General features: G+C 55.0%; 5 protein-coding genes across 5 annotated transcripts; 4 read left to right on the forward strand and 1 right to left on the reverse strand.

Annotated features, from left to right (window-relative positions):
- Positions 1-525: 525 nt before the first annotated feature.
- B0H64DRAFT_372037 (uncharacterized protein) lies at positions 526-990 on the forward strand (the record flags this gene model as incomplete). Its single annotated transcript, XM_062802204.1, has 2 exons — positions 526-864; positions 913-990. 2 exons carry the CDS (start codon positions 526-528, stop codon positions 988-990), a joined length of 417 nt encoding a protein of 138 aa, XP_062660098.1.
- A 156-nt stretch (positions 991-1,146) lies between these two features.
- On the reverse strand, positions 1,147-2,263 carry B0H64DRAFT_423067 (uncharacterized protein). The gene is made up of 2 exons (XM_062805594.1): positions 1,887-2,263; positions 1,147-1,826 (listed from the first exon to the last, which is right to left on the reverse strand). Exons 1-2 carry the CDS (start codon positions 2,053-2,055, stop codon positions 1,216-1,218), a joined length of 780 nt encoding a protein of 259 aa, XP_062660099.1. The 5' UTR covers positions 2,056-2,263; the 3' UTR covers positions 1,147-1,215.
- Positions 2,264-2,361: 98 nt separating this feature from the next.
- On the forward strand, positions 2,362-6,303 carry B0H64DRAFT_430679 (uncharacterized protein; the record flags this gene model as incomplete). The annotated part of the gene is made up of 2 exons (XM_062805941.1): positions 2,362-2,439; positions 2,556-6,303. 2 exons carry the CDS (start codon positions 2,362-2,364, stop codon positions 6,060-6,062), a joined length of 3,585 nt encoding a protein of 1,194 aa, XP_062660100.1. The 3' UTR covers positions 6,063-6,303.
- A 484-nt stretch (positions 6,304-6,787) lies between these two features.
- Positions 6,788-8,209, forward strand: B0H64DRAFT_356026 (uncharacterized protein; the record flags this gene model as incomplete). Its single annotated transcript, XM_062801581.1, has 1 exon — positions 6,788-8,209. One exon carries the CDS (start codon positions 6,788-6,790, stop codon positions 8,207-8,209), a length of 1,422 nt encoding a protein of 473 aa, XP_062660101.1.
- A 905-nt stretch (positions 8,210-9,114) lies between these two features.
- Positions 9,115-10,446, forward strand: B0H64DRAFT_320380 (uncharacterized protein; the record flags this gene model as incomplete). The annotated part of the gene is made up of 1 exon (XM_062800462.1): positions 9,115-10,446. One exon carries the CDS (start codon positions 9,115-9,117, stop codon positions 10,444-10,446), a length of 1,332 nt encoding a protein of 443 aa, XP_062660102.1.
- Between the last annotated feature and the right edge of the window lie 257 nt (positions 10,447-10,703).

Below are 10,703 nucleotides of genomic sequence, written 5' to 3' on the forward strand. Positions count from 1 at the left end.
GATTGTCTTCTTGGACTAATAAGGTAAATTGAGGATGTATGTCTCCCTCTGCACCTCGGGAGGCAATAGGTGCCTCCTTCGCTTTCAATAATAATACCGGAAAGTCGGCGAGCGATCATGATGGAGCCCCGAGAAGTCTCCACGTCTCGCAAGCAGTGGGGTCAGGTTGAGTTCCTCATCGGGAGTCTCCGCCCAGTGGAAGAAACATTGGATGTGGTTGGTGCTCAGCCGCGCACCTCGACGGCTACAACTCCAACGTGACCGCGACTTCACACGCCAAACTGCCCATAAACAAAGAAAACCCAACTGAATCATTACTGCGAGCATCTTTTTGCCAAACGTTTCTCGAAGAAACAACAAGCACACAAAAAATTGCCAGACCTTCAACCACGACTCTTAGCGCCGCACAATAGCACCCGAAGAGACTTGGACCTGCCTCCCATTCCCGTCTCGTATACCATCGGGCACTCGCGGCTGACCATCGCGACCAAAACATCTTCCGATATCTCCGCTACTTCGCCCGACATGGCGACTTACCCACCGACATGCCCAAACGCCGCGATCCCCGACATAGCCGGCTTACCGGTCCCCCATGATATCAACCTCATGATCGTCCCTGAATGGGACAAACGGGACCCGGCTATGGTCGCTTGCTGCGATCCCAACCCTGTTCAGGTCGTCAAGGATTGCTGGTTGTGGTGCGAAGTGCCGGCGTCGTACTTCGACAACGGGACGGCCAACGACGCGGTCAAGGAGGCGACTTCGAGCTGCTTGCGCATTAACGGACGGAACATCACCGAGTCCAGGATTACCGGTTGGCAGTTCAACACGGCGGGTCGCGTTGGGGCGGACTCGGTGAAGACGGTTGGTGTTTGGGCGTTGGTTCTCTCTGGCTTGGTGCATTTTTTGTAGCGTCGTGAGCATCAGATGATGGGGACATGGGCTCAAGCCCGAGAGAGACCCGGGTCAGGCCCTGGCATGTTTGGTTGATGTTTTTAAGCCTATTCTTGTCTTCGCACACAATTGAGACATTGAAACGCAGTGGACACAGTTGTACATACTCAACACGGTGAAACGCAGCGTGCTTCACACTTCATCACGGCAAGGCAAGGCGAGGTGAGGCAACTGGATGCAATGAGCCATTTTACCACGTGTCTTCGAGTACCTAACCTAAACCCCAACCACCTCTAATGCAATGCGTCTCCGGCTCTATCGTCATTTGTTGATGCCAACCAAGTTGAGAAACTCATTCCTCGTCTTCTCATTTGCCTCAAAACAGCCCAGCATGCAGCTAGTGAGGGTCGTCGCCGTCGACTTCCCCACGCCCCGCATCACCATACATAGATGAGACGATTCCATAACCACAGCCACGCCCTGTGGTTGAAGCACTTCCATGACGGTGTTTGCGACCTCCTTGGTCAGCCTCTCTTGGATCTGTAACCGCCGGCTAAACAACTCGGCGATCCGAGCCAGCTTTGAGATCCCAATGACAGAGTGGTAGGGGATGTAGCCAATGTGCATCTTCCCGATGAACGGCAACATGTGGTGCTCGCAAATGCTAAAGATCTCAATGTCCTTGACAACCACCATCTCGTGGTGGTTCTCGTGGAAGATGGCGTTGTTGACAATGTCCTGGACGTTCTGCCCATATCCTTTGGTCAAGAACATCATTGCCTTGGCGTATCGTTCGGGAGTGTTGAGGACTCCTAGTCGGTCGGGATCCTCGCCTACGCATTCGAGCATGGTCCTCACTGCATCTCGCAGCTTATCGAGACGCTTCGCAGCTTCCTCAGAAGACTCTTCAAGTCTTGCTCGGGTCCCGATGCCTGAGAGAGGGTTACTCCACGGTTTAGGAGAATGAGCAAGGCGCAATGAGACAGACGTACCTGGTCGACTCAACCCATCTGAATCCATCATTGGAATAGGCGATCCGGTCCTAATTCCGTTCGGCCCCGGCGCCTTGCTTAGGCACTGGGATTCCAGCTCACCCTCGGGTTCTTTGGCAGTCTTGCCATCGACGTCCCCCTTTTGAGCCTTGGACTTCCTCTTCGCCATTTCTTCCCGCAATTTCGCTAGATCACTGTGCTGTAGGGTTTAGGTTGAGACCCTGGGTCTTGTCGAGTTTTCGGCTGTAGTTTTGGAACCTGACCCGGACAGCATCAGGGTAACCGGGCGTTTTGGGTCCGGGCCTCTTCGCTGGAGGGCGTAAATGCCGCAACATCTGAGGTGTGCCACCGCGGGCGGCCGCGATGTTTGCTCGGGAGCCAGCATCGCGTCGGACATTAAAGAGCAATGACCCTCGTGGGCCTCAATATAGGCACCAATCCATATCATGCCATCCCATGACTCATCTCGGGCGCAATGAGGCCAACTACCGACAAATATTGTGTCACCAAGTTCGCCGGCCCGACCGGCAACACTTTTAGCATCGTGCCGTACGTAGTCCTGTGACCCTTAGGCGTTCCGGCCGCGGGGTCGTAAGGACGAGTTGGGAACACTGCCAACTCTCCCCCAACCCCCGACCATTTCCCTTTCTTGTTCTCAATTTGTCTTAGCCACTTAAGGACACATTCTGGGAACTCTCCGTGACTATCCACACCATCGCAGCATTTCATACACCCAAGACAACTCAAATGGCCACTATCGACTCGCTGAAGCGCGCCCTGACGCAAGGCGCCACGGCAATGGCCACTTCAAAGCAGCCGTTGTCCGAAGCTCAGTATAGCGCCAGCTTTGATCTCTTCATACAGGGCCCGGGGTGGAAAACCTACCAGGACTTCATTGTCCCGCATCTCTCTCATCTGCTGTCTCCCCTCTTCGAAGCTCGTCTCCATGTTTCGGTCCTGGAAATCGGTCCAGGCCCGAAAACGGTCCTTGGCTACCTACCTGATCAGCTCAGGCGCAAGATCAAGAAATACACGGCCCTGGAGCCCAACGGCTTGTTTGCGACGAGGTTGGAAGAAGAGCTCCAATCTGGCTCTGACGCAGAGTCCTTACTCCCCTGTTTGGAAAGCCCGCCTGGCATTCACCAAGCTCCGTTCGTTTTGGGGGACAAGATCCAGGACGGCGGCGAAAGGTTCGATGTCATTCTTTTCTGCCACAGCATGTACGGCATGAATCCCAAACGCAGCTTCATCGAGCAGGCGCTGGAGATGCTTGTTGAGCAACCACACGACGCATTGGTGGTCGTTTTCCATCGCGAAAGCCTGGATCTGGATGGCCTAGTGCCCCATAAAACGGCGTGTTTCCCCGATGGCGTTGTTGGCGCGCCACTTGACGATAAGACACTGGATTCGTTCACCCCTTTCGTCGCGGGTTTTGGCACGCAGGACGAGGCTGTCCGAGCCAAATGGCGCGAAGTGTGCCGCACGTTGGGTCGCCGTGAGGCAGCGTATCCAGACCATCTCCTGTTCGCCGCGCCCGAGGTTGTGGCGACTTTCACCCGACACGCAACTGCATTGCCAAAGTTGACGGCGGAGGTACCGTTGGCAACCGGCGGCAACACGATCAAGAATAGGGAGGCGCGCCTGCGCCGCCCTGCCGCGGTCCTAAAGCCCACAGAGATCGGACACGTGCAGGAGTGCGTCCGATGGGCGTTGAAACGCAACGTCGGCTTAACCGTCATTGGTGGGGGTCACAGCGGTCACTGCCTTTGGTCCAATGTCGTCGCAGTCGACATGGGTGCCTTCGACCAAGTACACATCGTCAAGGACGGAGATCATCCCGACTTTGGGCCCCTAATACACGCCGAGGCTGGCTGCAAGACGGGTGACGTCGTCCGTAGCGCTATGGCGGCTGGCCTCACCGTGCCCTTGGGAGCACGCCCAAGTGTGGGCGCGGGGCTGTGGCTACAAGGCGGTATTGGGCATCTGGCGAGACAATACGGGCTGGCGTGCGATGCCATCGTTGGTGCCGTCGTGGTCAGCGTCGAGTCTGGGGAGATCATCAGCGTTGGCTACGTCGCAAGCGAGCATCGGCCCGCTGGTGCCGTGTGTCTGGATGAGACGAACTTATTATGGGCCATCAAGGGCGCCGGGACAAACTTCGGCATCGTGGTCAGCGTGACTTTCAAGGCTTATCCGGCTCCGACATACTCAGTCCGGAACTGGGTCACGCCGTTACGCGATGGTCTTGAGGCGCGGCACAAACTGACCATCTTTGACAAATCGGTCGCCAGAGAAGTCCCTCGGAACTGTTCTGCGGATGCATATCTGTATTGGAACGGCGGCGAGTTATGTCTCGGCGTGACCATGTTCGAAACATTGGCGCCAACGTCCGATCTCGAAACAGCCACCCCTACCACCATCTCTGAAGCTTTCGGGCCACCATCAAGCTCCAAGACCGTCGACTGCGTCGGTGTGTTCGACACCGAGATGTACATGTCGGGAATGCATGGCGGGCATGGCGGCGGCAAGACGTCCTCCTTCAAGCGAAGTTTGTTGCTCAAAGACATCGGACGAGCCAACGTCGCCGACCTCTTGGTCGCGGCTGTCGAGACCCGCCCCACGCCACTTTGCTATCTCCATTTGCTACAAGGCGGCGGAGCAGTTAACGACGTGGCACCGAACTCTACCGCCTTTGGGTGCCGAGACTGGCACTTCGCCTGTGTGGTAACCGGCGTCTGGCCCCGGGATGAAGACGGAACAGACACAGCTCTCGCTGCCATCCGCTGGGTTTATGAGGTCGTCAGCAAGCTGCTGCCCGTAAGCACCGGGGCGTACAGCGCCGACCTCGGACCGGACCCAAGGGACACCGCTCTGGCGGCGAAAGCGTTTGGTCCAAATCTCCCACGCCTAGCCCGCCTGAAACACGAGTTGGACCCTCGCAGCGTCCTAACGTATGCTTGCCCGCTCCCAAGAGCGCCGATGGAAGCGAAACTCATTGTCCTCGTCACCGGCGAGAGCGGCGCCGGCAAGGACTATTGCGCCGACGTTTGGGTTTCTGCCTTCACCAATGGCAAGTTTCGGGCACGTACGGTCAGCATTAGCGAAGCCACCAAGCGTGAATACGCCGCCGCTACTGGTGCCGACGTGGACCGCTTGTTCCGGGACCGCGCCTACAAAGAGCAACACCGCCCGGCTCTCACGTCTTACTTCCAGGACCAGGTGCGGCAACGTCCCCGACTACCGCAGGAGCACTTCCTGGACGTAGTCTACAACTCCACAGATGTGGATGCACTGTTCATCACGGGGATGAGAGATGAGGCCCCAGTCGCGGCCTTGTCGCATTTGGTACCCGATACCAGGCTGCTCGAAGTTTGCGTGAAAGCTAAAGAAGAGGCACGACGGGCTCGTCAAGTGTACGTCGACGGTGACGGTGTTTGTGGCAACAAGAAAAACGGGGATCGCAAAAACAACGACAACGGCGAGTCAGGTTCGGAGACCTTGGAGAGCCGTCCCAATCTTAGCTTCGACAATGACACGTCCGGAGATGAGGCGGCAAAACTGTTCGCCGAACACCAGCTACTTCCCTTCCTACATGGGGACCTGCAACGCCTGGCTACCATGGTCCGCCCGGTACCCGAGTTCCCACGCACAGGCATTTCATTCCGCCATGTCCTCGACATCTGTCAACGGCCAGGTGGCCTGGCACTATGCACGTCGCTACTGATAAGGCACTTCGCTGGTAATTGGGCCGAAATCGATGCGGTGGTGTGTTGCGAGGCTGGTGGCTTCGTCTACGCATCGGCGTTGGCCTCACAAACCAACGTACCCCTAGCGCTGATTCGCGAAGGTGGCAAGCTCCCGCCACCTACCGTCACTGTCGCCAAGTCTCCCTCACATATATCGTCCGCAGGATCCAATGGGTCAAAAGACAGGATCGAGATGGACCGAGATGTGGTCCGTAGAGGCGCGACAGTCATGGTGGTGGATGATGTCCTTGCTACCGGGCGGACGTTGTGTGCTGTCCTCCGGCTGTTAGGTGAAGTTGGCATTGTTCCCCAGGACGTCAGCATCATGGTGGTGGCAGAATTCCCTGTTCATCGTGGCCGGGAACTATTACGCCGGCATGGTTTTGGCGGAGCCGATATCCAAAGCCTGCTGGTCTTTGGAGGGATTTAGGACAATGGGAGCATCCAATCCTAGGTTTGGATAGAGTATCTTGTTCAAAATGGGCGTTGGCTCCCGGAAAGCCAGGTAGTCATATCAATAACCATGGGTACAATGAAAACACAAGTTTTGTTTGGCTTGTTCGTAGCTCGGTAGTTCGAGTGTGGTAGCGGAGCGTTGCTGCGGGCGGAGAGGTTACCTACATGTAGCTACGGTATGTACATGTAGGTACCTCTATTACGTCAGAAACGGGACTAAGACAAAAGGCTCCTCCGTCTTCAAAGACCAACGACTACGGTACGAGTAATACAACCCCCTGAGCCAGGCTGTGTTAACTATTTGGTTTCAGGACTTCGAACCGCAATTTTGCCTATCCGAGTCCCGTCCCGAGATCGGGAAGGCCCGTACAGGAACCAAGGCAAACTCCAACACCGAGTAGTTTGAAGTGTTGGTCATAATCTTCTCTTCCCCGTGCTACGGATTGTGCCGAGGGGTGGGGGCCTCCTAATTCTCTTCTTTTTATTGCTTGGCATCATGTTCGTCAACCTCCATTACCTACATGACCCCAGCATGAAGGTTCCGGATGTGATACAGCGTGGCAGGACTCGGACTCCGAGCAACTGCGCCTGGTCCTACAGGCACCATGAATCAAAATCTAGATTGAAACCCAACTTCCCGTGGTTTCTAACACTACCTAGGAAGCCTAACCAGCATCTCAAAACTCTTGGTCGCCTGCCATGAGCTGTCACGGAATACAGAAAAGATTTGCCTGTGATCGCTGCCGCGACCAGAAGCTGCGGTGTCCCCGGGTCGACAACAACAGCCAGGAGCCTTGCGCCCGATGCCAACGCGCAAGTGCCCTCTGTGTCACAAGCGGTGCCCGGCCTCTTGGCCGGCCACGTACAAACCCGGCATCTACTGCAGTCCCAGGTCTCACGACCAGTCGTGGCCGCCCACCGCGATCCCAGTGTAATTCGGATACGTCTTTGCTGCCGTCAGCACTCGAACAACAACGCCCATATGGATCAAAATCGACGATAGTTCAAACCCCAGAGGCTCTAGAGTGGCCGCCACACGCTACAATCGACACGACGAACGAGTATGGTCATCCCGACCCCATGCTAGATACAAGACATGCGCATGTCAGCCCCCCACAAATAACCGAAGCAACATTTGATGGGTTGGATCATCTCTTCGGTGTGCTTGTCGCGAACGACGACCTCACAGCCTCGTTGCCTGCCAGCCGCAGTGCGCAGGATGGAGCCCCAAGTTTCAACTTAGGGCTCGACGAGGACCGACATGGCAGCTCAATTCACAGGGCCAACAGATCAGCTCTAGCTAATGACATGGTTCTTTGTGGCTTGCAACACGACGGGGCGGCTGGCGACGCTGTTCCGCCTGTGGATGCCGTACAGATGAGCGCCCCTCATACATTAATCTCGCTCTCCCGCCTGAACGAGGACCTCGGTCAGCAACTCGCAAAGATGGACTCGTGCCCCTCGAAACCATCGCCACTGATGCCTCATCTATGCTTTGCCGAGCTAAGCTCCTCCGCGGACAACCCTGTCGCCAAAGCTGTCCAGACCACAACCTCGTTTGTCGCGATTCTCAAGTCTCTCTCGCCTCACGGCGAACCCTCCGACACATGGTCGATCTCGGATTCGGGCATCTCTGTGGCTACCCCCGGCACCTGCCCCGCCATATGTCCGCTCAGTATGGCCACGTATTTACTCGTCATCTCCACCTATCTCCAGCTGGTCCAACTGTTCAACGCGATGTTCTATCGCATGGCCGAGTTCCTTGGTAAGGTAACCGGCGATACCATGGGTGAATGCCAGCCTCGGCCCGAATTTCGAATAGCTGGTCTGCCTTCCATGCCTAGTGGCCTTTACATCAAGATCCTAATCGAGATCATCGAACATCAGTTCGAGAGTGTCGAGTCGCTGATGGGACTTCCAGCCGAGTGCCGTATCTCTGCGCGAAGCACGTCGTTTGCAGGAATCTTCAGCGACCGAAACGTATCAGAGCTTCTGCACTTGGTCATGGGCGAGGTCGATCACGAGACCCGGGGCAGACCAGGGGCCGTGATGACGGGGAAATCAGTTTTGTTGTTGCTCCGGGAAAACATAAAAAGTGTGCAGAAGCTTTTGCGCGGATGAACCCAGGTAGGGGAAGCTTGTTCAGGGAATCTCATAAAAGACCGGATTTGTCGGAGTATAAACTACCTACCTAATCTCCGACCTGATCTCGTCCCTCCTTTTACTCTCCCTAGTCCGGCGGGAACACCTTGCAGCCCACTTGTGCTGTTCAACGCAATGGAACTTACGCAGCTTGACTCCGCCCTTCCAAACGTAGGTAGGTACCTTTCCAACTTCTTGAACCACGCACATCACGCTATCAACTCGAGACTGTACGGATATTCATAGGCCCCATCAAAGCGATCTTAGTCCAAAACATCGTGTCGGAGTGATCTCAATAATCCCTGGTATTGGCGATTGGATGCAAACTTTTCGGACGAAGGCGAGTTCAACAGTCATGGTGCGACGGGGGTTTGCAAGTAATGCGACAAAACAACTCAAAATTTAAAACCTGATCCTTACAGTTCAGCCCAGTAACAAGCAATAGGAAAAGTTGAGAGTATTTCTGGCTTACGTTTTTTTTCGTACACTATTTGCAGCTTTGTACAAAACCAATATATACGAACGGCCCGCATCACTTATGTTCAGGGTGATAATTACGTCCCGACACGACACGTTAGTGGATTCAGAACCGGCTGCGTCGGCTCGGGGCCGCGTGTAACAATAACTTTGATAATTGGCCGGCCGGTCTCCGGCCGGTCTCCGGCCGCTATGGGTCTCCGACAGACAAGTTTCCGAAAGGCCCGATCGGCTCCTTGACATACGTTGGAACTCACCGAATTATACTCCCATGAAGCGAGCTAGCCAAAATCTCAGGGGACGGAGGCTTCTTCTACCTTGGAACCACCGTATGTTGATTTGAGGCCACTTGACCAAAGCAAACACCCTGTACCCATCTCGACTTTGAACGTTATCCGGTTTTCAGGATGCACGTCTCGTGGACGTTTTTGTCGGTGTTCAAGTTTCTGCCACTGGCCGTGGGCACCTCTGACTTGAGCCAACAACTCTTGACTAATAACTTATTTTCCGGGCAATGGCAACACCAATTCAGCGACCCGGACCGAGAAGACTCATCATGCGTTATCAGCCACCTGAGTGCATTCGATCAGGTTGAGGGACCAATTACACCGTCCCTTTCCGCGACTGAACACCCAGAAATTCCTAAATTGGCGGCAATTAACTCTACAACATGGGATCAGTGGGAATTTGACGGTGTGGCCGCGTCCGGAAAGGGCAGCTTTATGATGGGCTTCTGCCGGGATCCTTCGTTCCCCTTCTTCGGGCAAGGGAACTTGCGCATCGAGCTCTACGTGACACTGGAGGATGGCACACGCATCGAGGAAATGCAGTACACTCAGCAGTCAACTATCATCAGCTGTGCAGACTCCGTCAGGGGTCTATGGAACAGCTCTGACCACCTGTACGGTTTCAAAGTGTCAAAAGACTTGCGCTCGGCCAAGCTGTGGTGGGAGAGCAGGCGTGGAAAGGGGGTCATTACACTAGACTCGCTCACCCCGCCGGTTCTAGCAAATGGGGCGCTCTGGCCTCCGAAAGAAGGGACTCAAGATCAGCAACACGCGGCCGTTAGGCTAGGACCAGGGTTCTACTTCAACCAGCCCATCTCCGGCGGGAGGATGGTTGCTCAAGTCCAAATGGGGGGCAAAAGCATGAGAATTGCGGGCCACGGTGCCCACACGCGTATATGGGCCGAGGACGGCTGGCTCAATATCTGCCACGGTTGGCACGTTGTCCGCGGGTACCTCGGCCCTTACACGGTGTCATATTTCCAGTTGTACTCGAAACTGGACAATTGGGTTTCGTACCTGTCAGCTCAGCTCTTCAAGGACGGCCAACTCCTCGTGGCGACACAGGTTGGCGATATATCTCGAACGGCTGACCATGTCCTGTTCAGGCCCGACTTCACTGGAAATGTGAGCGGCCGCCTGGCCGACAGCTCAACAGGGCGGGTCCTCGAGTTCGTGTCTGCCACCACCGGGAAGACCTGGCGTTTCCACCATGGCCACGAAACCAAGATGTTTGAAATGGGCTTCTCAGGCGGAAAAGGCGGGACTGGCTTTGTCACTAACGTGCAGGGTGGGGAGTTGGGTACGGATGAGCGCTACCAAGGGAAGGGTTTCTCTGAACAGGTTCTACTACCGGAGAGGGTAGAGAAGTGGCAAATTTGGCTCATTTACAGTTTTAGCACTCTTGGAAGATGGAAAAACGTCGTGACAAACTTTGTATCATTCATATTTTGATACCGGCCGGAATAGTACTACTCCCACCACCCATGATACTATTGACTACCCCAACCAGTACCACAAGTTTACGACTGCGAAATAATACCAATCTGAAAGTTAAAGTATCACTCAGTTTGGGGTGTCGGCAGGGATTCTGCTAGAGGCGTCCGATGATTTAATTATCTAAAGTATTAAACTAATGCCATGATCATTCTCTACGAGTGGACAATTGGATGTTAATACAAATACCTACCTAGGTACTCAGGTAGACAAGC

The sequence above is a fragment of the Chaetomium fimeti genome, assembly GCF_033439085.1.
Source record: "Chaetomium fimeti strain CBS 168.71 chromosome Unknown B0H64scaffold_3, whole genome shotgun sequence".
In the NCBI taxonomy this organism is placed as follows: Eukaryota; Fungi; Ascomycota; class Sordariomycetes; order Sordariales; family Chaetomiaceae; genus Chaetomium; species Chaetomium fimeti.